Raw genomic sequence first — 27,781 nt, 5'->3', positions numbered from 1 at the left:
AATGAAAAACTTCAGGGGAAGTAAGTCTTATTAAAAAGGTCACAGGCTTCTTCATTAATAAATCAAGCTTCATTCATAGATTCGCGCATTGGTACAAAAAATTGCAGCAAAGGTCACAATGGAAAAAGTATCAATGAATCATTATAAAATAGATTTTCCATTTATTAACTAACTCAGGGAATAGAATAATGATTCAAATGTTTTTAAAAAGAATTTTAATACGAACTTCGTTTCAATTGTAATTTAAAAAAGCTACTTTTTACCGCGCAGTTTTCACACATCCTCATTAGGCTGCCTATACACTTGACAACAATCTGAATCTAAATTACAATAAATAGAGGCCAGATCGACATAGATCTCTATACATATCTAGTCTACATATAGTAGCTTCTATATCAAGATTCTATATCTAGATCTAGACTTAGATCTAGACTTAGACTGACTTAGAGTCTTAAAACTAACTCTACTTAGATATAGTATATAGTATATAGACTTAGAAGGACTTATATCTAACTCTAGATCTAGAGTTAGAGACTGAGATCTATTTCTATAATTAGTCTATATCTAGACTTAGATCTATTTTTAGATCTAGGCTTAGGCTTAGATCTTGAATCTAGATTTAGATCTAAAACTAGGTCTGTAGTCTGTATCTAGTTGGATCAATGTCTAGTTTGTATGACAAATGACTATTGAGATACTATTAAGTAACATAACTATGGTATTGTTACGTATTTCTGAATCTTCTGGCTAAATGTATTAGTAGGCACACAAATAAAAACACTGCAAAGAACTTGACGACTCCACTTTCAGTTTCATATAACTTTAGCCTAATGACTATTAACTCTAACAATTCGTCAATGTAACATGTAGCGTAGAAGACTGTACAATATCTGTCAGTTTACAGTTAGCTATACTTCGTTGTAATTCATCTCTTCACTTCGTTGCAATTCATCTCTTGTCAACATGCATCGAGCCGTATTCCACAGAACAGACCAACGACACACTTCCCAGTGTCGCTCCAGGTCTCCCAAAGCTGAACCATGTCGTACTCAAGTCTACCGAATCAGAGCCGCACACGTCTTACATCGACTGTATTGACTGTAACGTCTCAAGTCCACTGTAGTTCGCTGTATAGACTTTAACGACAGTAGTCCACTCCAGTTAACTCTACCCTAGCTAACTTGCATCGAGTCGTACACATTTCTCTTCCACTAGAGCCGCACACGTCTTGCATCGTCTGTATCGACTGTAACGGCTCACTCACGACTGACTTTCACATTAACTCTCTGGCTTATATAGAGTCCCTAATCGCTCCTCCAAAGTTTCACAAACACTGCTAGTATCATCTGGAACAACACGTGAGGAAACGTCACATCCTGTCTTTGTTTTTCGATGTAGATTCCAGAGTGTCTGCTGCAGTGTCATCAAGCCGGGGTCACACGTACTGACCTCTATCTGTCACTGTTCATTAGTAACTGCCCCTTCTTAGATATGTTTGTCCCCTGGAAATTCTGTTTGTTATAACCTACATAAATCGCAAGATTAAATTTTTTTGTGTGTATTTTTTTGTGACTTCAAAAACGTTTTCATTAAGATCGTGTATTGTATTAATTAAACAATTTGTTGCTAAAATACGTTTCAGTGGAGCATATCATTTATATGAACTAAGGGAAATTATTCAGATAATAAAACTAAGATTATGATTCTTAAAATTAAATCCCATGAAACAGAAAAAAAAATATCACAAAGATTAAGGGGCGAAGATCTGAGGACACTACAATACATGCCAAAAGTGACACACGCAGCGGACCTGCTAACTTCTTAGTAACAAGATTATTTAGCAATTTAGCAGTGATACAAATTATAAATGTACTATTGAAATATAATGCGAGTTTATAGGCAGTATTTTTATCATTGAAGATATGAATCATATAAATATAAGATGAGTTAAATTTTAAACGATGAGTCACATCTATCATGGCGGGGCTAAAGTGGACTTATTAACTAGACGAGTGGGATTATAATGGGATCCCTTAACTCATGAAAACATAAAGAAACTGGAACAGATACAAAATAGAGCAGTTAGATTTATAACACACGAGTATTCCAAATTGATTAGAGGAGTACCATAAGTAAAATCACTAAACTTAGAGACACTTCAGGACAGAAGAATAAAAAGTAAAGTAGATATAATACATAAAACACTGAACCATAACCTTCAAATACAAAAACAAAATTTAATAATTTACAAATAGAAAAGCTAAACCTAATGAAATACTCAGAAAGACACAAAGATGGAGGTACATCTTTTATTCCATACGCTAGAACAAATTCGTACAAGTTCTCCTTCTTCCTAGTGGCATTTAAGAGTGAAATAGGTTGCCTGAATTAGGCATGGAAACCAAAGACTTAGCAAAGTTATATGCATTGCTAGATTGACTTATGAAATGCGTAGGATGTAGTTATCTTCTATTTTGAAGTACCATTTGTAATAGATAAGATATAATTTTGAATGGTCATCCCTTGCAATAATTTGCTTTTACTGTAAACTGTAAATGATAAAACCAACTCACAACAAAGGTGGCACCTCCTCCCCATCCCCAATTTTTGATAGCAGTTGTTACATAAATGTTATCTTCAATATTACCTTCACTTTTCACTCAGTCTGTCGAAACCTTTGGAGTACCACAAATGATCTGTCGAACGTCTTTCTCCATTCCTCTGCCTTGTTTTTCTTGAACAGAATCTCCTTTTAATGACAGGTCCGTCGATTCTTTAATGGTCTCTTCTCGTCGCTTCCTCTCCCTTTCTCCTTTTTTCCTGGTGAGCCAACTCTTTTCAGATGCAAGGTCTTTACGAGCTCTGAGGACCTTGTGATATGACCGTAAAGTTTTAGTTTGCTTTATTTTGACAATGGTCAGCATGTCATCAATTGCGATTGTGATCCGGTTTCGAATATCCTCATTTGTGATGCGTTCTTAGTATGTTTTGCCCAGTATCCGTGTATAGCATCTCTATTCCAGTTTACAATCGTACAAATTGACTTTATTTGACACAAATTTTCTGTGTTAGAATTTTTTTTACCGTATCTAAAGAATCTGATTTGAGAGACAAAGGGCATGAACGAAATAGTCTTCAATTACGTATCTATTCTCTACAGCAGGGCTGTCCTAGGAGTACAACTAAATTGAGAAAAAGTGAACTCCAAAAGTACGACCTCTATCGATAAAAGGAACACTGCGGCAATCTTTGATGGTAGGGGGGCCTAATTATGTCTGTACACTTACACGAGCGCCTGTATATACAGTACTGAGGGATGTCTGGAGTTCCCATTTATTCCTTACCACATTTTGATGACAGGTCTTCAGAAATACATGTAACGAGAATTCTCTCGTATATTTTCAGGGCCTTGTAAATGTCTGCAAGATTTTCCCTTGTTTACACTGCAACTTAAACCCCAATGAGATGTTTCTTAAACTGGTTGATAGATTTCGGTTTACTCTTTGAGCGTAGGTATTCATACATTTTGTTCTCTCTCTCTCTCTCTCTCTCTCTCCCACTCATCGCTCTACTAAAGGAATATTGAAAGAGTAATGTCGAATCGAACCGAGCAGACACGAGAATAACCCTCTCAGATTTATGTTCATCTATAAAATTACCAGAGAGAGAGAGGGGATCAAGAGCAGTGTATCCCCAAGAAGGTCCACACAGCATACAGTGACAAGCAGGAAGTGAGAATGAAATTACGTCAACACATAATGTAAAAAACGGTGCAAAACCAAATTGGCGATGCCTAAATGCGCACGACACATTCATGTTCAATAGAACTTAATAACTTATTTAAAGTTAACACTATTGGATAGCTAAAAATAAACGCCGTTTACCGTACCCGATCCGCCAAATATTCTTAAATGACTTATAAGTGGCCAAACTCAACAACATTCTGCTATCTCGCACTGGTCCAGCCAACAGTCTGACTTTGGCCATTCATGTGGAAGTCTGGTTCCCATATTGAGGGAAAACATGTCATCGCAGGACATCAAGACAAAAAGAAAAGATAGATAAACATAAATACACGCAACATGCCCATGTAGGGTGTTTCCAGGGAATGTTGCATACATATCTAGCGCCCCAAACTTGTCGCACAACAGCCAATTAAAAGACAAAATGTTTTGAGAGCTGGCCGATCTAAAAACTCATCTTATTATCTCAACCAGTGGCGTAGCATCCATGGCGCGAAGGGGTTCAATGAACCCGGGCCCAAGACCAATAGGGCCAAAACGGGCACTTTAAAAATATAAACAAAAGATATCAAATACTTATATAATTTTACTTTGCAGTCATTGTGTTATATAAAGCATTATCACCAAAGGAATTACTTTTTTTTTAATAACCTGCTGATGCATACATGGTGACTGGATTTTTTTTTTCATTTACCCTTCTAGTGGGTGGGGGGCACCATCATAAACTTGAACCCGGGCCCACGAGCACCTTGCTACGCCACTGATCTCGACAACTTTTTCAACATGATCTGCCCTATAAACATGACAATGAGAAGCCGAAAAAGAAAAAAAAATATAAGCTAAAAATAAAACTGCAGAAATCAGAGTAATAAACATAAAATGTACATAATTCCTCGTGGCTAAACATTCGAGATTCGCCACTCCAAAAAATAAACCGTACACAAACATTAAGATGCTCACAGACAGAACCTTTCCATTGATTTAATAACAAACACGCATATAGGACATTAGGACATCTTAGTGTTATTGTCTTTAGATAATATCTCTTTGTTCATATAAATGATGTGCTCCACTGAAACGTATTTTAGGTACAGATTGTTTAATTATTGCAATACAAGATTCCGAAGATTAAGGATGAGTGACCTCGCAAATTAAATTATGACCCGCTTACTTTGCTTTTGCGCCCCTGAGGGGGGGGGGGTCTATTTAAGTTTTGTTTTAATCGTCTGCGCCCGTCTTCGGCAAGGTTTCCTTTTTTTGGTTCTCTAATGTGTGTCCCCGCGACAGTCTAGAGAGCTCTCAATTTGCTTCTGTCTGAGCCTATCTGCTGCAAGTTGCTTTCTGCTATGAATCTATGTCAGTGTATAATATTTCTTTAATGTGAACTAGGAATGTAAAGCAAAACCCAAACACTTATCCAGAATGAGACAAAGCTTTAATGATCTTGTACTTAAACAGAAGGCTTTTCCCGTCTTAGGCAGGTGTCCCCATTACACTTGTAATCAATCGAGTTCTCTTTAATTTCACATGTGCAATTGTCAGAAATTTTATCGTTTACAACTAATTTAAATTTAGTTCCTGGATTACGACAAATGCCATCTTTGTCTTCACACACTGCAGAAAAAAAAAAGGTTGATGATGTACACATCTAATAGATGAAAAAGCAGGTTGATGATGTACACATCTAATAGATGAAATAAATTCAACGAGTGAACGATACAATTACAAAAAAAATTCTCTTGTAAAGTATAATCTAGGCCTTGTAAATAGTAATTTAGTTCTTGTAAAGTGTAATCTAGCTCTTGTAAAGTGCAACCTAGTTCTTGTAAAGTGCAATCTAGTTCTTGTAAAGTGCAATCTAGTTCTTGTAAAGTGCAATCTAGTTCTTGTAAAGTGGAATCTAGTTCTTGTAAAGATTAATCTAGTTCTTGTAAAGTTCAATCTAGTTCTTGTAAAATGCAATCTAGTTCTTGTAAAGATTAATCTAGTTCTTGTAAAGATTAATCTAGTTCTTGTAAAGTGCAATCTAGTTCTTGTAAAGTGCAATATAGTTCTTGTAAAGATTAATCTAGCTCTTGTAAAGTGTAATCTAGCTCAGTATGTCTGCATGGAAACCAAAGTCAAGGCTGGGGTTGAGGTATGGTAGTAACGTTTACTGCGTTTGTTTGTGTGTCTGGACTAGTGGAACAAATGCTACAAGTAGTAGTAGAGTTCCTCTTTCGGACATTGCGATCTAGAGGGCAGAATGTTCACCTTTTAGACCTTTCGATCTATAGGTTAAATGATGTTAAAGTTTTCTGTTTCTGCCCTATAAATCAGTAGGTCTGAAAGGGGATTTTTATTACCTTTTAGCTCTAGACCAGTGATTCCCAAAGTGGTCTATATAGACCCCCAGGGGTCTACGAAGACCTCCAAGGGGTCTACGAAAGTAAAAAAATAAAATAAATTGGGGGTCTATGAGATGTCCACGGGGGTCTAGGGTAATAGATTTCATTTAAGCAGGTCGTTACTTAATTTTCACATTCCATTAATGTCATTCATACACTAATATATGATTTTATTTCATACACTAATATATGATTTTTACCCGAGTTAATCCTTTCAATATTTATCCTGCTATTGAAACGAAACATTGTTGTATTCAAGTTCAACTTATTTAAATAGCTTAATTTTGTCTACATGAAACCAATATTTAGAGGAAAAAAAAGAAATGTTGACAGTACATCATTAATTATTTTAAATTGGGATTCATTCCTTCCTTGTCAAACACACAGTTGCCTAAGTGACTCTTTTATGACGATATGAGACCAGTTACGATGGAGGATCATCTGAGACAATGCCACCCTGACAAAAATTAAGATTTGAACAACTTTCGATTACTCAAAGTTCAGAATAGACCCACAAAATCTCTGTTCGACATAATATAGAGAAGATTTTGGTTTGTGAGCGTCTTTCAAGATTTCTTTACTTATAGCAACATACGGAAAACAGCAAAGGTCAAACATTGATTTTACCAGCCGTTTTACAAAAACATACATCTGTTACTATTAAAAGAATTTCTTTAATCGACAATACAGTTTAAGGTCGCTTCGGTGGCATGAGTTATAAAATTAAAAGCTTCTTATGTAAATCTTTGCAAAAGATAGAAATACAGTTTGGTCTGACATGGTGTAGTGCTGTGTGCTACAAACTGTCTAATGGTCACCATCTTATCTTATCTCATCTCATCTATGTCTGTGGTCCTTTCTGGGCATAGGCCACCAACCAGCTTCCTCCAGGCATCTCGGTTCTGGGCGAGACTCTCCAACTGTCTCCACGTCTTGCCCATCTGCTTGGCATCTGTTTCCAAATCGCGGTGCCATGGTAAAGCTCGAGCAGTCTTCCATCAGCTGAAGAACACCTGGGGATCTAGGGAAAAAAGCACGACCACCAAGATTAGGCTATGTAACACCATTGTTAAGCCAATACTACTTTATGGAGCATAGACCCGGAGAACCACCATCACCACCATGAAAAAAATCCAGGTATTCATCAATAGCTGCCTGAGGAAGATTCTTATAATCCGATGGCCAGACAAGATCTCGAATGAGGAACTGTGGCAAGAACAAAGCAGCAGCCCATTGAAGTAGATATCCTTCAGAGACGCTGGAGATGGATAGGTCACACCCTTCGCCAGCCGGCATCCAACATAACATGGCAAGCCCTAGCCTGGAACCCACAAGGAAAGAAGAAGAGGGGACGGCCCAGGGATACATGGCGGTAATGGTCACCGTCTCCTTATATTTCCTAAGGTTGACTCACGAGAGCTGGTTTAGGCTCCAGTTACTCGCCTTTGCCCCTCTCCTGTTAATGAAAACAGTTCCGCAGATTTAATATTTGAGCCAAACGTGAAAGATCAATAAATACACGAGCAACTGCTCTTTGCGAAACCTTTTACAATGATACTTATGACATATTCATTAATTAATTAATTAATATCAATGTTAGAAAGACTAATTCATAGAAAAACAGATTCGTATATGAAACATAATATCCGTAGTTGTGTAGTTTTAAATTACATGTTCACTCCTCAGCTCACTACAGTTAGAAATTTGTTTAAAAATAATGTTGATGAATTTGCAAAAAATTTGCAAGTTGAGTAGGGGGTCTACCGAAAATCAGAAAACATGGCAAGGGGTCTACGAGACAAAAAAGTTTGGGAACCACTGATCTAGACTAACAGTAATACATTTGTGAAATATGAAATATTATTAATTTTGCTGACTGCGCTATGCTCCAATCACTTTTGTATACCAGTTTGAGGCTGGGAATGGGGGCGGTGAATGAGGAATCTGGAAGAAGGTTTTCTGCTTCTTCAAAAGCAATGTTTAAAAAAAAAAGAAAATTGCCCTGGCTTGTAAAAAAAAATATTATCACAATTATAGCCCTTGCTTGTAATATTATCACAATTATAGCCCTTGCATGTAATATTATCTTAATTATAACCCTTGTTCCAAACAATTTAAAAAAAAAAGAAAAAATGGAATAGTGGTTTCAGTGCTGAGATAAGTTTCAACATGCCCACGGAGGCGCCCCGACCGCGCTGCTTTGGTTAAGCCTTAACTTACGATGCCCCACCCCACTTCGGAGTGGAAGTTGATACAGTGTTTCATATTAATTTCGACTGCCCCAGACTCGATAGGTCTAGGAAATCACAAGCTCTTTACCTCTGTGAGGTGACATTCTTGCACTACTCACAACAGCAGGGCATCTGTCCAGGGCTTTTGTAAGAGAGGATTTGAACTTCTCAAGCCCTCACTCAAGTGGAGTTGGATGATAAGGTTGAATATTAGCACAGCTATGACCTTTACTTGTTTTCTCGTATATTAAATCCCATTTAAAAAGGAATATGGGGTGGGGAGATGAGGAAAAGAACTATAGACCGACCACAGCAACAAGAAACCTCACTAAGAACAAAAAATAAAATGGTTTAGTAGACCATCCCAAATCTCTGCAGCCCTATTCATAGCATTCAGCTGAAAGGAATTCCCCTAAATTTCAAGGTTATTAAAGATGGCAGAGTAGGAAGGAAGCATTTATAGTCAAGTGCAGTCAAATATGTCACATCTAAATTTAACCTTTAACCTAATATAATTACTTGTCTAGTAACATGATCGTCATTCCAACGGCTACGTATGCATGTGAGACATGGAAGTCATCTGTCAAAATTGAGAAAAGACTAAATGTGGCTCAACAGAGATGGCTGAGACGGATTTTGGGAGTCAGTTACACAGATCGGGTCTCAAACAAGGAAATCCTATGCCGAACTGGGAGTCGAACACTTAGTGAGGTTGTGACTGAGCGTCGCATGAGGTTTGCGGGACATGTTCTACGTCAAAAGAAATTACGCACACCAAGAGTTGCGATAACATGGAATCCAAAATGAGGAAAGCAAACAGGGACATCCTCATATTACTTGGCGACACATCTTCATGGAGGACCTCAGAACAGTGGACACCAGGTGGGAGGAGGCTTCAGACATTGCCAGTGACAGATCTTTATGGAGACAGCTTGCCGCCCAATGCACCGAACGGCGCGGGAGGACCTAAGTCTAAGTAATTACTTGTAAATTGAAATTTAATACCTACTTATTTTAGTGGAGGACATATTGGCTATTCTTTCATCACGGTTCTCATACAGAAAACAAGTATAGGTGATACAGTCCTCAACTAATGTCCCTTTGACTGGAGTGCATTTGTTTTTAAAGTCACAACCTAAAGAAACAAACAGTTTTTTTTTAATTTAAGACATAAACGAATAAATCTCTCATTGATTCAATGACACATGGAATTGTTGATGTTATGCTTTACGTTAGATGTTGATATTGTTGTAAATCTAGGCAGGCAACTCAACGAAGTTCTACAGTAAATAAATACGTGTGTTTATTCAAAAGGAAAAACACATAACAGCCTTCTACATTCCTAAAAAGTCTTGTTCCTAATTCTACAACTCCTTTCTCTACCAAATCTTGAATACAGACCAACGACAGCCTTCCCTGCTTCGCTCCAGGTCCCTATTACAGTCTTCAGGCAGCACAAAAAGACGGCTCCTCGGTTTCCAGCAACAGACTCTTCCTAATAACTTGATACGCTGTTCTTTACAAAAAATGTGAATTTTTTTCAAAAGTTGAAACAAGGCGTTGTTTTGTAAAGTAGTTATAAGTAGTAAAGTGTTTTTTTTAAACCCTAACCTATGTAATATATAATTTAATTTTTAGATCTAGATATAGTGATTGAACATCACAAATAAGAGTTCTCTTGTCTCATAATTATTATTGTGCAATTTTTAGATACATAATCTAGAAAGATCTAGGTAATCAATCTATTTAAATTTACATAAGATAATAAAAATCAACACACATGACCAATTTCGATCTAGGATTTTTGAAACATTATCTCAATGGAAACTAACAGGAAATGGCTTTGTTTCATATATTTCCGTGAATATATAGTTCTGTGATTAATAGCCCATTCTAAAGAAAATCCGAGAAATGATTTTGCATTATTTCTAAACTTTGAAAACTAAATATCATTACTTTTCTAAGACAGAAAAGATTGATTGGGGCTACTTCCCTTACAGCTTGAAAAAGAGTTACGTACATAAAAATCTATATTATAATATTATATATATATATATATATATATATATATACTAGACATATGTTACCCGCGACCCGCGGGTCTTTATTTGCGCATTACTGTTGATATAGTCACTGAGAGTGTTTTGTAAACAATTAAACGAAATAATAATGTAATAAGTAAAGCGAATGTGTCAATGTAAAAATAGTGTGAATGAAGCTATCAAATCAAAATAGCTAATAGGCTTAATTAAATCCATTTTTTTTTTCAAATTAAAACATTTGCTTGAAGGCCTACATATATTTGATTAAAATTTGAGATGAATATACTAAATTTTGTATGTTCATGTGTATAAAGTATAAAGTAGATCTTGAGGTAGACGTAGATCTAAATCTACACTAATTTAGAGTTCTGTGCTGCGCATGCGTGAACTTTTTTTCATGAATGAATATAGGCCTATCTCAACACGGCTACGCAGCTTTAGCGAACAGCGAACGAATGTATTAGAAATGCTTTAGAAAAACAAATTTGAATGTTAATTTGATTAAAATATCAAATGAATGGACAATAATTAGTATGTTTATGTGTTAAAGCATAAAACTATGTTTGCGAAAAGAAGTTTTATCATCTTAGAGTTCAGTAAGAGTTTTAGACCTAGGCCTAGGAATAGACTCAGACCTCAGAAGAGAGATGTGTTAATGTGTAACCATTTGGTAATGTCTAATGAAAGAATGTTCGCCAGGAAATCTGTAGATATCAGGAACTAATTTATGTAAAAAATGCTTTTGGATAATCTAGTGGATTGGATTTAGATGTATGTTAAAGGTAGCTAATGATCCTTTCACGTTATTTCTGTTTCGCTACGAAAATAAAATTAGTTTTGAGAAAATGGGTTTACCCGAAGGAAGTCGATACATTCTTATCTATTAAAAACGAAAAGAGCGATAGCTTTGTTAAATGAATGGGATTATAAAGTGAACAATTAAACGAAATAATGTTTAGTACGCGATTCATGAATGAATATAGATCTAGGCCTATCTCAACTCGGCTTCGCAGCTTTCGTAAACGAATGTAGCTTTAGAAAACCAAATTTGAATGTTTAATTGATCAAAATATGAAATGAATGGACTTTAATTAATATGTTTATGTGTTAAAGTATAAAACTATCTGTTCGAAGAGAAGTTTTATCATCTTAGAGTTGAATTAGAGTTTTAGATCTAGGGATGGGATTATAAAGTAAACAATTAAACGAATTAATTTTTAGTACGCGATTCATTACGGAATTGTCTAATGAAGGAATGTTCGTCAGGAAATCTGTAATCACAGATATAAGGAACTAATTAATGTAAAAAATGCTTTTGAAACACAAAATTGAAGGTTAATTTTATTATATAATGAAATCAATGGATCTTCTTTTGTCTTTTCATGTGTCAAAGTAAAAAACTATCTGCGCAAAGTGTATTTCTTAAAATTAGATCTAGGTCTAAATCCTTTCTATCTTTTCTCATGTCAACATTGTAGACATGGCCTAGATCCATAAAATACTATAGCTGTAATAGAGTCGGACAACTTTATTTTTTTTTGAGGGTCTTACATTTGTTTTAGGGCTACAATACATTCACTAAGGTCTAAGTTGGTACCCAAGGAACATTCCTGCCTAGTTTTATCAAGATTGGTCAAGCGGTTTTGATGTCTATAAGTAACATACATACATACATACATACATACATACATACATACATACATACATACCCCTCACATTCTACTTTATAATATATATATATATATATATATATATATATATATATATATATATATATATATATAGGTCTGTGAATCGATCAATCGCGGATAAGAATTTGTTTCCGGTTTCCAGTCTAGATATAATATATCTATGTCTATGTTTACAACAATATATATTTATTTTGGCTTTTGTATATATATACATGGGCGTAGCCAGGGGGGGCTTGGGGTTTACCCCCCACCTCCAGTTGGGGTTTGAAGCTAAAAAGTACCTCTTCAATATAAAAAAAAGCAAATTACACACTATAAAATCTATGAGTGTAGCCAAAGGGATTTTGAGTTTAAAACCCCCGCCCGCAGGGTTTGAAGCTGAAAAATACCTCTTCAATATTTAAAAAAAAAAGCAAATTACGCACTTAAAATGCTATGAGCGTAGCCTTAGGGGGGTTGGAGTTTAAATCCCACTTCAGAGGGTTTTGATGCTAAAAAATACCTCTTCAATATAAAAAAAGCAAATTACACACTAAAATTATTTGAGCGTAGCTAAGCTAATGAAGGGCTTTGAAATAAAAATAAAAAAATAAAAAAAAACTCCAGAGATTTTTTTAGTTTAAAACAGCTCAAAAGATGATTTTGACGATAAAACTTTCCTTTTCGATATAAAATCTAAAGCGAAATACAGGCATGTAATTCCAAGATCGTAATCAAGAGAGGTTACAAATTTCTACCAGTGGCTGGGCTCCATTAATAAAGTGTGAATAGTCATCTGCTGTAATTTAAAGACAATAAATGTGGCTCAACAAAGACAGATTTTAGGATTCAGTTATAGAGATCGGGTCTAAATCAAAGAAATCATATGCCGAACTGGGAGTCGAACCCTTAACAAGGTTGTGACAGAGCGTCGCATGAGGTTTTGCGGGACATGTTCTCCGACAGAATGAATTACGCATAATAAGTTGCAGAAACAGGTTGCTGGAAAATGCGCCGAACGGCGCGAGAGGGTCTAAGTCAGTAAAAATAGCACATTAGGTTTTTGAAATAAAACTTTTTAATACCAAGATAATGCACTGTAGATACCTCAGAATATGCATTTTGTTGGCTTTCAATACCAGAAATAGTGCACGGAGCGCTGCTACGCCCATGTATATATATATATATATAATATATATATATATATATATATATATATATATATATATATATATATATATATATATATATATATATATATATATATATATAAGAAAGCATGTGTCACGTACACTGTATGGCAATAGTCTATATTTAGCTTGTCGACGGGACTTGAGCTGGCTCGGGAAAAACCAGGCATGCATTTCATTTATGTTTCAAAATGAAAGGGATTGGTTTCGAAATGTTAATTGTTGTATGTTGAGCTGCATTTATTGGTTGGTCTTGCAGAGTAAAGTTGTTGATCACGTGATTATGCTATGAAGCCCGGGAAGAGGCTAGTTTGACGTCAGTCTTGTTTTGGAACGTGTTATTGATAACATCAATTTTGTATTAGAACTCAGTTATATTATTGTGTAGATCAGTTATTCTATTCAAGTACATTTAACCATTGTAATTATTGTGAATAGCTTTTTCAAGTTCTGAATTAAAGTAATTGTTTTAGACGAAGAGAAGTTTCTCCATTGAATACAATAAAATACTTAGATTGTATTGTCAAATAGTAATTCCTAGATCTAGATAATCCTCTTATCAACTGGCAACATTCTGAATGATCGTATTATCAACTAGGCCTAGCTACTTCTATACGATCATCTTGTTAAAAGAAGATTTTAAGATCCTCGGCAAACATGATCATTGATGGTGTGATACAGATCAAGATAATCTCCAACGTGACATCTATCATAACATCTTCATAGATCTTGACATCTTACATCAGACATCATTGATGATACGTGACAGCATGCAATGTTCACGCAGACAAATAGTAGGACCTCGCGCTTTGGGTTGAAGTGATCGCTGATAATCAGGATTAAAATAAAATTTCTTTCTGTCTGGGGAAATGTAGGATTGTGACTGTTGTTGGCTTGTGGTTATAGTCGTCTGATATTCGTACTAAAAGTGTCCAAACCTGTCTATGTTACGGACCCAAGGGCCATGGCCAGATTTAGACTTTACAAGGCTCTAAGCTATTTGAGATATGTGTCTTCTAGTAATCAACATAACAACATTTGTGTGACAAGAGAGGTTAATAAGGGTAGTTACTTTTGTTTGTCAAGAAGAGTTAGTCCCCTTTAATACACTATTTAAGGCTCTGTTGACTGTATTCCATTGCCACTTTCCCTTGAGTCATTTTGAACTGTATTTATGTAATATGAATATAATTCTCATGTTGTGCTCTGATTGTGTTACACATGGAGAGTGTGCCACTGTTATGGTAACGTGTTTTTCAATGACGAGCTATGTAGACTATATTTATTTGTTATTAATCAGTTTGTTTCTGTAAATATTAAATGTCTACTTAGTCTCTTATCCTCTCACATATGTGAGTGTTTTTTTTTGTAACTGTAAAGACCAGATTAGGGTCGAATAGTAGGCCTATTTAAAAGACAAACTTTTGTTTTGAGACGAGACAGTATTGTATCTGAAGGATGACTGTCATTGTTATGACCTATCTTTTTCATACTATATTTTTTAAGCCATCGTTTTGTTATTGAGACCAGACAGTAGGGTGCCTCAGAGATGGCGGTCCTTTGATTATTTTGACCTGAACCTTTCTACTTTTTTTTTCAATATTCTTTTCTTTTGTTAGCCTTTATTTCCGCATTCATTTATGACCTTTTTATTTGTTTCTAAATAAGCTCAATATTAGTTGTAACTGAAACTTGATTATTATTATTATTATGTATATGTCTCAGTCAATTGTTTATCGAGAGGTTATAACTAATAGCCAAGGTAGTATAATTTTGGGACAACGAGGTACCACTGGACTAACTTGCCAGTACAGCAGAAGTCACTGGTCTTATGGCCTAATCTTCAAAATAATATTTAGGATGCTATAGCTTATGTTGCCTCTAGGTAAATCCAGCGCTGCCAAATTTGTCCCTTCATTGTTTGCTTTGAATTTAGCTCCGATTTGAAAAAAAAAAAAGAACAACGGTTTAACAGTTTAGTGGAGCGTGGCCAGCTCTTCCAACCATCTTATACATCATTCATCAGAAAGGGAATGTCGGAATTCTCTTGCTATAGTCAAGTGCGGTCAAATATGTGGCAGTTAAATTAACCCTTAACCTACAGCATTATTTACCATTGGAAATCAATCACCTACCTATTTCCAGTAATGAGATGCTGCGACCTTCCCTAGTTTTAGAACAAGTATAGGTCTTACAGTTTTTAACTAATGTCCCTTTGACTGGAATACATTCCCCTTGCCAGTTACAACCTTAAGAAACAAAGGAATAGGTAACAAAAGGTTGAAGACATAAACGATTGGACATAATTATAATAATGTTCATCGAATCTAGTGCAATGTTCATGTATATGGAGTGGTCAGTGCATTTATGAATCAATCACCTTTGTGGACAAGTGGGGAAGGCCGTAACTTACCCTTGATGCTTTAAAAAAAAATTTTGTTTAAAGTCTAAATTTAAACTCCTTCTCTCTGGCCTCCGTGATGGAACTCAGACATATTAGCCATTGAGTATTCATCACTTATAAAAATAGAAGGTTTTATAGTCTAAAAAAGTCAATTGATTAAAAATTTTTAGCGAATGACTAATCGTCTACACAATGCGTACTTTGGACGGTGGAAGGAGAACTACGATACACGGTGCCGCCATAAAAGAAGAATTTTTCCAACCGAAATGATAGAGATGAACATTCAACCATGACTGTCATAGCGAAAACAAATGGTCTTAAATTCTATCCAGGTGTGGTAGGAAATCAAAAAGTACAGGTGCTACGTGACACCGGAAGCACATCTATATTAATCAAGAAATGTTTTGTCAAGTCAAACCAACTAACAGGCAAATCAGTTCAAGTCAAAGCATTCAATGGCACTGTCAGCAGTCTACCAGAAGCCATAATACACATTAAGACGCCATTCTTTACCGGTCCAACCGAAGCCTTGGTTGTCCGCGACTTACCAGTTGACTTAATCATAGGCAACATTGAAGGAGTCAGAGACTGCACCCCACAAGAACTTTTAGAATGGGCGAATAACATTGAACGAAATCAAGAATGTTATGCAGTAGTAACCAGATCAATGACCAAACCAAAAGAACATTTTTCATCCGAACGAGCAAGCCAAAATGAATCAATACCTAAGACTCAAGTACAAACTATTCAAAATGAGATAGAACCAGTAATCAGAACATTACCTGAAAAAGACGATGTACTGCTACAATTCCAACATGATAAATTCAAACATGAACAGAAGATCAATTCGTCATTGCAAAGACTTTATAAGAAGGCGCAAGCAAACAAACAATCAAAATTCACAGATGAATCATATTTTCAGAATGGTATTCTTATGAAGAACAGTCACAATAAAAACGAAACAATACAACAAGTCCTTGTACCTCAAAGATACAGAAGAGAAATATTGGCAACAGGACATAATCTTCCACACGCAGGTCATATGGGTGTCACCAGAATGAAGAAAAGAATCCTTCAAGAATTCTATTGGCCAAGCATCACCAAAGATGTAAAGAAGTATGTCAGCTCTTGCCATGTTTTCCGAATGAAATGTCGCAAAGGCAATACAATACAATCAAATCAAGAAACAAAGTTGATGAGCAAGCCAACATGGACATCCCTACTCACTGAATGCCCATCCTTACCTATCACAAGTCCATCCCCATATCCCACATGTCCATCCTTAACCATTGGCAACAAAGACTCTATATCTCAAGTCTTATACGAGAATCCAAGAACACTACCAGTCAGTGCTGCATCATACAGAGACAATTTATACGACAAACAAGATAGACAATGTAACAATTGAAATATAAAAGAATCCACAATACACCTAGATTCAAACTCATCAGAGATAGAGACAGCACGTCAGCAAGCCTCAAATATCAGAAACTTTTGTCATATCAGCATGTGAGCAAGCTAAAGAAGCCACAGCTAAAGCAAACAGAAATACTCAAGCTAGAGTCAACAAAACTAGAAAACTTAGACAGTTTGAACCAGGAGACAAAGTATGTTTATTGTTACCAGACAAGAACAACAAGCTATTTATCAAATGGCAAGGTCCATTCTCAGTACTCAGAAAAATCACAGATGTTGACTATGAAATTGACATTCATAACAAGAAGAAAATATACCATATCAACATGCTACAAAAGTACAATACTGAAACAGATGATGATACAAGTACAGAACAGACAGAAAGAGTTATGTCATGTTTAGCAGTCATACCTGAAGAAGAAGAAAATGATATGGATGATTGCAATGATTTCATAATGCCAGATACACCACCAAAGCAAACTGAATTTTGGCATGATATCAAAATTGATAAATTATCACCTCAGAGAAGACAAGAATTGACAAACATTCTCAAAGAACATTCAGAAATATTTACAGATAATCCAGCAAAAACTTCTATTGTTGAACATGAAATCATACTTACAGATTCCAAGCCTTCAAAATCAAGACCTTATCCTTTACCAATACACTACAGAGATTTTCTTCAACAAGAAATTAACCAACTTTTAAAACAAGGCATCATAGAACATTCTAATTCACCAAATGCTGCACCAATTGTACTTGTCAAACGTAAACAAGCATCAACTCCAAGAATGTGTGTCGACTTCAGACAATTAAACAAAATAACTCGCCTCGACTCATATCCCATGCCTAACCCTGAAGATCTTATGACACAATTTTCAGAGGCAAGATTCTTTACCAAACTAGATTTATCTAGAGGTTATTACCAAATTCCTTTGAAGGAAGAATCAAAACTATTTACAGCCTTCACAACAGCTTTCGGAGTATTCCAGTTCAACTACATGCCATTCGAATTGGTCAACGCCAGCAGCACTTTTAACAGAGCTATACATAGAATACTGAACCAAAGAAAAGACACAGTATCTTACATAGATGACATTTGCATATTCCATAAAACATGGAATGAACACATGAAAGGATTACATGAAGTATTCAACATAATACAACAATACGGCTTCACGATAAAATCCAGCAAAGTTGAATTAGCCATGACTGAAGTATCTTTCCTTGGTCATAGAGTTAGCTACAACTCACTTAGACCACAAGAAGATATCATCAAACGCATTTTAGACATCAAGGTTCCCACAACTAAGAAGCAAGTTAGAAGCCTCCTGGGACTGTGTAATTTTTACAGAACATTTAGTCCTAATTACACAGCACTCACATCAACATTGACCAACTTCACAAAGAAAGGTCAACCTATTAAGATTCCATGGTCTACGGAACTACAATCAAAGCAACTTTTTCCAGAGACAGTATACTCAAACTTTCGAACCGAGAAAAGCCTTTTCATCTCGCTACCGACGCATCTTCATCAGCCATAGGAGCATGTTTAATGCAGGATTACCAAGGAACTTTACATCCTGTATTTTTTACCAGCAGAAAACTCTCACCAGCCGAAACTAGATACACCACCATTGAACGTGAATGTCTGGCCATTGTCTGGGCCATTTCCAAATTCACCAAATATTTATTGGGTGCACACTTCACACTACTTACAGACCATGCACCACTAGCATTTCTGAATTCAAAAAAGATGGCAAACGGACGATTAACACGTTGGAGTCTACAACTCATGGACTACCAGTTTGATGTCAAGACAATACCAGGTCACTTGAATGTATTTGCTGACACACTGTCCAGATGTATATAATAATTACTTAAGTTTCATCATTTCATTTTCTCTTCACAGATATTTTATTATTACAGATATAAAGTACCTTCGAAGAAAAGATACTCATTTTTATCATATTTTATTATAGTCTTATTTTATTTCGAATGTGACATCAAGTGAACAATAACTTGTTAATGTTTAAAGACATTATACATATTTTTATGAACCATGATAAAAAATGTGATTACATAATACTACTTACTGTGTAACTACAATCATCTTGTAGCATCTCAACTATTTTTTATTTTTCATATGTAATATTTTTGTATATGTACACATTTTCACATTAGTACTAACCAAATAAGTTATAATGTCATAATAATTTTTCATGTATTATACGCATTTCTATTACCATACAAATACTTAAGAAAGCGGGGGGTAATATGTCACGTACACTGTATCCATATTTGGCAATAGTCTATATTTAGCTTGTCGACGGGACTTGAGCTGGCTCGGGAAAAACCAGGCATGCATTTCATTTCAGTTTCAAAATGAAAGGGATTGGTTTCGAAATGTTAATTGTTGTATGTTGAGCTGCATTTATTGGTTGGTCTTGCAGAGTAATGTTGTTGATCACGTGATTATGCTATGAATCCCGGGAAGAGGCTAGTTTGACGTCAGTCTTGTTTTGGAACGTGTTATTGATAACATCAATTTTGTATTAGAACTCAGTTATATTATTGTGTAGATCAGTTATTCTATTCAAGTACATTTAACCATTGTAATTATTGTGAATAGCTTTTTCAAGTTCTGAATTAAAGTAATTGTTTTAGACGAAGAGAAGTTTCTCCATTGAATACAATAAAATACTTAGATTGTATTGTCAAATAGTAATTCCTAGATCTAGATAATCCTCTTATCAACTGGCAACATTCTGAATGATCGTATTATCAACTAGGCCTAGCTACTTCTATACGATCATCTTGTTAAAAGAAGATTTTAAGATCCTCGGCAAACATGATCATTGATGGTGTGATACAGATCAAGATAATCTCCAACGTGACATCTATCATAACATCTTCATAGATCTTGACATCTTACATCAGACATCAATGATGATACGTGACAGCATGCAATGTTCACGCAGACAAATAGTAGGACCTCGCGCTTTGGGTTGAAGTGATCGCTGATAATCAGGATTAAAATAAAATTTCTTTCTGTCTGGGGAAATGTAGGATTGTGACTGTTGTTAGCTTGTGGTTATAGTCGTCTGATATTCGTACTAAAAGTGTCCAAACCTGTCTATGTTACGGACCCAAGGGTCATGGCCAGATTTAGACTTTACAAGGCTCTAAGCTATTTGAGATATGTGGCTTCTAGTAATCAACATAACAACATTTGTGTGACAAGAGAGGTTAATAAGGGTAGTTACTTTTGTTTGTCAAGAAGAGTTAGTCCCCTTTAATACACTATTTAAGGCTCTGTTGACTGTATTCAATTGCCACTTTCCCTTGAGTCATTGAGCTGACCAGTAAGTATACATTATTTTGAACTGTATCTATGTAATATGAATATAATTCTCATGTTGTGCTCTGATTGTGTTACACACGGAGAGTGTGCCACTGTTATGGTAACGTGTTTTTCAATGACGAGCTATGTAGACTATATTTATTTGTTATTAATCAGTTTGTATCTGTAAATATTATATGTCTACTTAGTCTCTTATCCTCTCACATATGTGAGTGTTTTTTTTTGTAACTGTAAAGACCAGATTAGGGTCGAATAGTAGGCCTATTTAAAAGACAAACTTTTGTTTTGAGACGAGACAGTATTGTATCTGAAGGATGACTGTCATTGTTATGACCTATCTTTTTCATACTATATTTTTTAAGCCATCGTTTTGTTATTGAGACCAGACAGTAGGGTGCCTCAGAGATGGCGGTCCTTTGATTATTTTGACCTGAACCTTTCTACTTTTTTTTTCAATATTCTTTTCTTTTGTTAGCCTTTATTTCCGCATTCATTTATGACCTTTTTATTTGTTTCTAAATAAGCTCAATATTAGTTGTAACTGAAACTTGATTATTATTATTATTATGTATATGTCTCAGTCAATTGTTTATCGAGAGGTTATAACTAATAGCCAAGGTAGTATAATTTTGGGACAACGAGGTACCACTGGACTAACTTGCCAGTACAGCAGAAGTCACTGGTCTTATGGCCTAATCTTCAAAATAATATTTAGGATGCTATAGCTTATGTTGCCTCTAGGTAAATCCAGCGCTGCCAAATATGTCCCTTCATTGTTTGCTTTGAAATTAGCTCCGATAAAAAAAAAAAAAAAGAACAACGGTTTAACAGTTTAGTGGAGCGTGGCCAGCTCTTCCAACCATCTTATACATCATTCATCAGAAAGGGAATGTCGGAATTCTCTTGCTATAGTCAAGTGCGGTCAAATATGTGGCAGTTAAATTAACCCTTAACCTACAGCATTATTTACCATTGGAAATCAATCACCTACCTATTTTCAGTAATGAGATGGTGAAGCCTTTCGTAGATTTAGAACAAGTATAGGTCTTACAGTTTTTAACTAATGTCCCTTTGACTGGAATACATTCCCCTTGCCAGTTACAACCTTAAGAAACAAAGGAATAGGTAACAAAAAGTTGAAGACATAAACGATTGGACATAATTATAATAATGTTCATCGAATATAGTGCAATGTTCATGTATATGGAGTGGTCAGTGCATTTATGAATCAATCACCTTTGTGGACAAGTGGGGAAGGCCGTAACTTACCCTTGATGCTTTAAAAAAAAAAATTGTTTAAAGTCTAAATTTAAACTCCTTCTCTCTGGAAGTCAGACATATTAGCCATTGAGTATTCATCACTTATAAAAATAGAAGGTTTTATAGTCTAAAAAAGTCAATTGATTAAAATTTTTTTAGCGAAGTCACAGAACCTGGAAAAAAAAAGAAGCGACAGGCAGAGAAAGCGATGAGAAACAAGATAAAAGAATGGACAGGCTGGCATTGAAAGAGATTGTATTTAATGAAAAAGACAGAGAATTATCCATGGCAAGACAGGAAGAATTGGAGAAAGGCAGTCAAAAAATCTTGTATGGTGCCCCAACGATTCAACTGTATAGATATAGGTGAAGGTGATTTCTTACCTTCCTTCAAAAGGCTTGGATGTCCATCTACACAATTATACGTGTCACACTTAGAACCTAGAAACGGAATAATTTCTCCGTTCTTGAAAGTCTTTCCATCAATGACACAAGAACCTGAAATATTTTTAAGTTAGACCTTTTTTGTATCAAAAACTCTAAAAATTAAGGCAAACTAAAAAAAATAATTAAATATAACAAAACAGGCGGTGGTCTAAGTTAGCTTCTTGGTTACATTTCTAAATGAAAGATCATGCAGAATAGAGATTTTTAGCGGCCCCCCTACTATATGATATTATTTAACAAAATACTTAAAAAAAAAAAAAAAAAAAAAAAAATAAAGCTTATATTAAGTGTAGTTGTACCAATTATCAGTCATGTGATTAAATTTGTAATAGATAGGCCAACAACAATAAATCTGTGCGATTAATAATATTTTTACCATTTGTTTTTGCTTAGCGCTATTTCAATACGCTATGATCCTATCACATTACAGAGCCATCCTTAGCAGATCGCGGTGCCCTGGGCGAGTGTCCTATGTGGGGCCCTGAACCGGCCTGAGCCTATATGTATCGTACATCACGCTAACGGGCTTGTCTGCCTTTAACGCGGTAGGCCTTATTTTTACTACTAAATATAGTATCGTACGTCTTACGTAGTCACTGTACTATTTACCTTTCACCACAAACACCAAGCTAGGGGTATATAGAGCCGTCATCCTCCCTACATTGCTCTATGCCTCAGAAACATGGACAGTGTACAGTAAACATGCAAAGAAACTAAACCACTTCCACATGACATGTCTGAGAAAAATACTATATGTCAAATGGCAAGACAAAATACCAGATACAGAAGTACTTCGAAGAGCGTGTCTGCAAAGCATCCACACAATCCTGATGCAGTCCCAGCTGCGATGGGCAGGTCACGTCTACAGAATGAAAGACCACCGCATCCCTAAACGACTCTTGTATGGCCAATTAAGTAAAGGAAAGCACTCGCAAGGTGGGCAAAGAAAGCGCTTCAGGGACACCCTCAAAGCTTCTCTGAAGGCGTTCAGCATAGACCCTGGCACCTGGGAGACAGAGGCACATGACAGAGCATCATGGCGTCGCGCTGTGAAAACTGGCGCACAGGTTGCTGAGGAAAAAAGAACAACGCTGGCAGAAGAAAAACGCCACAAAAGAAAAGCAAGACAAACGACACTAGCCCCAGCTGGAATAACCTGCCCAGTGTGCGGCCAAACATTCCGGGCTCACATAGGTCTCACCAGCCACATGAGGAGGCATAAAACCCCAGTGCAAAGCCCACAGCCCCCTGGATGACAAAGTGGTCATCATCGAACCACGATGGACGAACTATATATACGGTTTTGTATTTGTTCTGCAAGAAAGATTTCGCTTTTAATGTCCATAAACGGTAACTAATAATTCAGAAACATTTTGCATGAAAAATCAACAAACTAGATAAAAATAATTTCTGCTAAGCTGGACTCGGAATGTAACTATTAATTACGAAGGAGAACCAAAACACTTGCAATAACCAAAAAGTTGCTTAGACGGTCACTGACGGATTCAGTCACGGAGCTTTCCTGGCTTGTCGCTTTGCACTACTAATGTGATGTCTCTTCTCTCCCAATGTGTGCTCCGAATGCCGAAGCCTAATGGAGGCTCTTGAAGAACTATCACATAGGACGCTCCAGTTGTCCCTTGACGTTCGCAGATGCGACTTTCGCGGAAGGGTTAGTTATACTACGGGTATTCAAAATAAATAAATGAGTTGTTTTTTTCGTTTTTGTTTGTTTGTTGTTTTTTTTTCTGTTTTTTTTTTGTTTGTTTTGAGCACGGTTTTTCCCAAAGCCATCCGATGTATATGCACAGTAGCGTATTTCGAAAAAAATGAATACGTCATCGCCAGACTTTCTACATGCTGATTGGCTGAAATAACCGTTTAAGCATATTAACTGGTTCGATCGAGATCAATCGTTAGTAGTGGCCTCAACACTGGCCTGTGACTTCGCAACCTGTGTAGACCAATTGCTCGTTGCCCAGTCACAGGTTGTGACGTCAGATACAGTTGACATGTAAAGGTCACTCAGTCAATATCTTTGGACCATGTGGTAGTGTTTGCAGTTTCGATGCAGAGACCATCCACTGAACAGGCTGTAAGTTTTCATCATGCTCTGGCTATAATTCAAAAAACAGAAATGGAAAAGTGGTTTGAGTGCTGGGACAAGTCCCAAAAAGCCCGTGGAGTCTGGGAGCGCATGAGGCGCCCTGACCGCACTTCCCCGTGGTGGAGGCTGTCCAGGCCTGAGCAAGCTTTATAGCACAGTGCAGGACAGGTCATTGTCCTGTTGGCTCATATTTCTCACGGCTATGGCCAAATTTCGATTCACGGTGCCCCCGCTGAAGAAGAGGAAACCGTGTCTCTTACTCCTTTTGACTGCCCCAGACTTGCTGATCTCCGTCTCTACAGGTCTGGGAAACCAAAAATTCTCGACCTGTATGGCGACATTTATTCACTACGCAAGGCAGCAGGGTTTCTGTCCAGGGATTTTGCAAGAGAAGATTTGAGCCTCTCAAGCCCTCACTCAAATGGTGTTTGATGATGATGATGATGATGATGACATGTAAAGGTTATTATGAGAATGAAAAATAGTTGTTTAGGTGATTAATGTGTTAGGGGATGTCTTGTGATATTGTTCGTATCCAAAAATAGTGTACTAATATGAAATTAATTACCGCGGAAATTTAAATTTTGCTGGCGGTCTCGGAACGTATTACCCTCGAAAGTCAAGAAAACACTACATTTCTTTATTAATTTTCCTTAAAAAATCAATATTTCAAAAGTTGCATTATGTTACAAACTTGATCACTATGCGTTTGCCTATTCAAATCCGATTGGATGTCATACTTATTTACAAAATTATCGATGTTAATTGGTCGCTTCCGGCTACTTGTTTTTATTGATGCCAAGGTGAACTGTTAAAAAATGAATTGACCGAAACTGAACTGTATTTGAAACCAAAAATGTCTTATTAAAATATTGCATGCCAATATGTATCATATAGATGCCGGGAAGGCTTCCAAATACTTGAGTAACAAGTCCTAGTTAATGTGAACTGAACTGGTTTGCGAAGCTGAATGTGACAAGGAAATCTACGATCGCAGGCCCTGGGGCGTTAGTCCCACTTGCCACCCCCTAAGGCCGCTACAGATCACATATCTGGACCAGTTGGGAAAATGGAAAAGGGGGGGGGGGAGAAAAAAAAAAGTAATTGAATTTTAAAAGCATTTACAAAAAAAGGGAGTGGGAGAATGACCTGAATTCGAACTCGTGGCTCACGCCACCTCGGGCCGACATTTTGCCAGTGAGGAGCTCATAACTAGATACAATTGTATAGTCAAATATTGTTTGTTTCAATTTAGAGAGGCGACATATAAACTGAACTAATTCAGCTTATACCACCACTTCAGTCTAGTACAATTTTTTTCCCTTGTTCGAGATACCAAACAAAAGAATTAATTACCAATAGTTATTTTTCTAATTGTTTAATTTTTAAAAAATGTGTGGGAGAAATAACGTGCACAAACTTTTTACCAGACAGACAGACAGACAGAATTGATATAAGCTTTTGTAACAAAAGAATCAACTTACGAGGGTTAAGAGGATTCGCGTAAGACAGAGTCAACACTGCACACAAGGACACGAGGACAACCAGAGTCTGTCATGCAGGATGAAAAGTAATATATTTTTTTCATTTCTATTAAGTGTAATCATTGTTCCGATACTTTATTGCTATATGATCTCTGACTTCTTGGACGCTTTCACCAGAGACGCTTGCATTGTTTTAAGGGTATACATAGGCATACATGGGCATATACTACACTATAGAAACATGTTGTGATGAATGCGGGCATGGACGGTGTATTACAATGATGGACTAAGTTCGGCCCGGCGGAAAGGTTTCAATCCGGTCCACCACATGTTTTGTAATAATAATGACAACTTTTATTGTTGAGATCGCCGCCAAGTTGGGATTGTAACTAATAGTACGTTAAACATATTTAAAAAAAAAAGAAAAGCTTATACGAAGTATAATTAATTTGGATCAGTCATGTAATTAAATTTGTAAAAGATCTACAATAACAATAATAAATCTGAGCGATTAGAAATATGTTTACCAATTACTCTGTGTGTCTGGCCAAAGGTTTGTTCACGTTATTTCTCCGACGCCCAATCTCGGATCAAGCTGAAATTTTGTACATATTCTTAGCCCGCTGTATATGTGGACCGGAATGTCTCTCGAGAATAGGGTTACACTATCACATAAAAAGTGTTAAACGAAATGAACTATAGTCGTTTCCACGACTGATGGAGACAACAACAGAAGCATACCTACAACTACAGAATCAAACCTATATCAACAGAAGCATACCTACAACTACAGAATCAAACCTATAACAACAGAAGCAAACCTATAACAACAGAAGCAAACCTATAACAACAGAAGCAAAGCTATAACAACAGAATCAAAGCTATAACAACAGAAGCAAACCTATAACATTAGAAGCAAACCTATAACAACAGAAGCAAACCTATAACAACAGAAGCAAACCTATAAGAACAGAAGCAAAGCTATAACAACAGAATCAAAGCTATAACAACAGAAGCAAACCTATAACATTAGAAGCAAACCTATAACAACAGAAGCAAAGCTATAACAACAGAATCAAAGCTATAACAACAGAAGCAAACCTATAACATTAGAAGCAAACCTATAACATTAGAAGCAAACATATAACAACAGAAGCAAATTTACAACAACTTATTGTTTGGGTTTGGAGACAAAAAGCTCAAGAGAGTTGTGAAAGTTCCGTTCAATCAGGCTAGATCCCTCCCCTCCATGGGCTAATTCTATTGTGTCACTTCCACCCTGCTTAAAGCCATTGCAGTCAGTAGAATTGACATCTTCAGTCATTTCAAGTATAGAGAAAATTGAATTGAAACCTTTTTATAGCAATTTTACGTGGACAGTCCATCAAACGTTTGTGCTTTTTTCTTTATTTCAAGAACTGAAGTTGCGCCTCTGGGAGGAATCGATGGATGGATGTACTTATACAAAATCTTTATTTTAGAAAATAATAAATCTCTATCATTATCTATCTATCTATCTATCTATCTATCTATCTATCTATCTATCTATCTATCTATCTATCTATCTATCTATCTATCTATCTATCTATCTATCTATCTATCTATCTGTCTGTCTGTCTGTCTGTCTGTCTGTCTGTCTGTCTGTCTGTCTATCTATCTATCTATCTATCTATCTATCTATCTATCTATATATATATATATCTTTATCCATCCATCCTTCTATCTCTTTAACTTACCATGGTGTAAAGCTGTATATTCAATATCAATTTGAAGAGCTCTGCACCTGCCTCCTACTAGATCACACAATTGGTAAAAATGTTCACTAACAGTGTTTGTTAACAAGGGTTATACACACTAGCGGATCCAGATCTTTGGGGGGGGGAGATTTTTTTTTTTCAAAACGCTTATCCTAACGACCAGTAAACCCTATCCCTATGTATCAAAGCACACACACACACACACATATATATATATATATATATCAAGAGAATAACAAAAAGTGGTCATGTGCAACTAAAGGAGTGTTTCTCAAAGTCA

General features: G+C 36.1%; 2 protein-coding genes across 2 annotated transcripts in view; both read right to left on the bottom strand.

Annotated features, from left to right (window-relative positions):
- The window catches only part of LOC106055629 (uncharacterized), a 116,155-nt gene that overhangs the window by 61,992 nt on the left and 26,382 nt on the right, over positions 1-27,781 (bottom strand). The gene's annotated exons all lie outside the window — the stretch shown is intronic.
- On the bottom strand, positions 5,023-27,618 carry LOC129923053 (uncharacterized). The gene is made up of 7 exons (XM_056011939.1): positions 27,481-27,618; positions 25,745-25,811; positions 22,091-22,204; positions 21,439-21,552; positions 15,399-15,512; positions 9,371-9,496; positions 5,023-5,357 (listed from the first exon to the last, which is right to left on the bottom strand). The coding sequence occupies exons 1-7, from the start codon at positions 27,481-27,483 to the stop codon at positions 5,194-5,196; spliced, it is 702 nt and encodes a 233-aa protein (XP_055867914.1). The 5' UTR covers positions 27,484-27,618; the 3' UTR covers positions 5,023-5,193.

Source organism: Biomphalaria glabrata, chromosome 15 (assembly GCF_947242115.1).
Source record: "Biomphalaria glabrata chromosome 15, xgBioGlab47.1, whole genome shotgun sequence".
Lineage (NCBI taxonomy): Eukaryota > Metazoa > Mollusca > Gastropoda > Planorbidae > Biomphalaria > Biomphalaria glabrata.
The sequence above is the reverse complement of the archived record's forward strand: the minus strand, read 5'-3'. Positions and strand labels throughout refer to the sequence as shown.

Bases quoted from the DNA above. Each gene is read 5' to 3' on its own strand.
- LOC129923053 (XM_056011939.1), bottom strand. The intron at 22,205-25,744 runs GTAAGTTGATTC...AAAATATTTCAG, and splicing joins CGCGAATCCTCTTAACCCTC to GTTCTTGTGTCATTGATGGA. The intron at 15,513-21,438 runs GTAGGTGATTGA...TTGTTTCTTAAG, and splicing joins CATCTCATTACTGAAAATAG to GTTGTAACTGGCAAGGGGAA.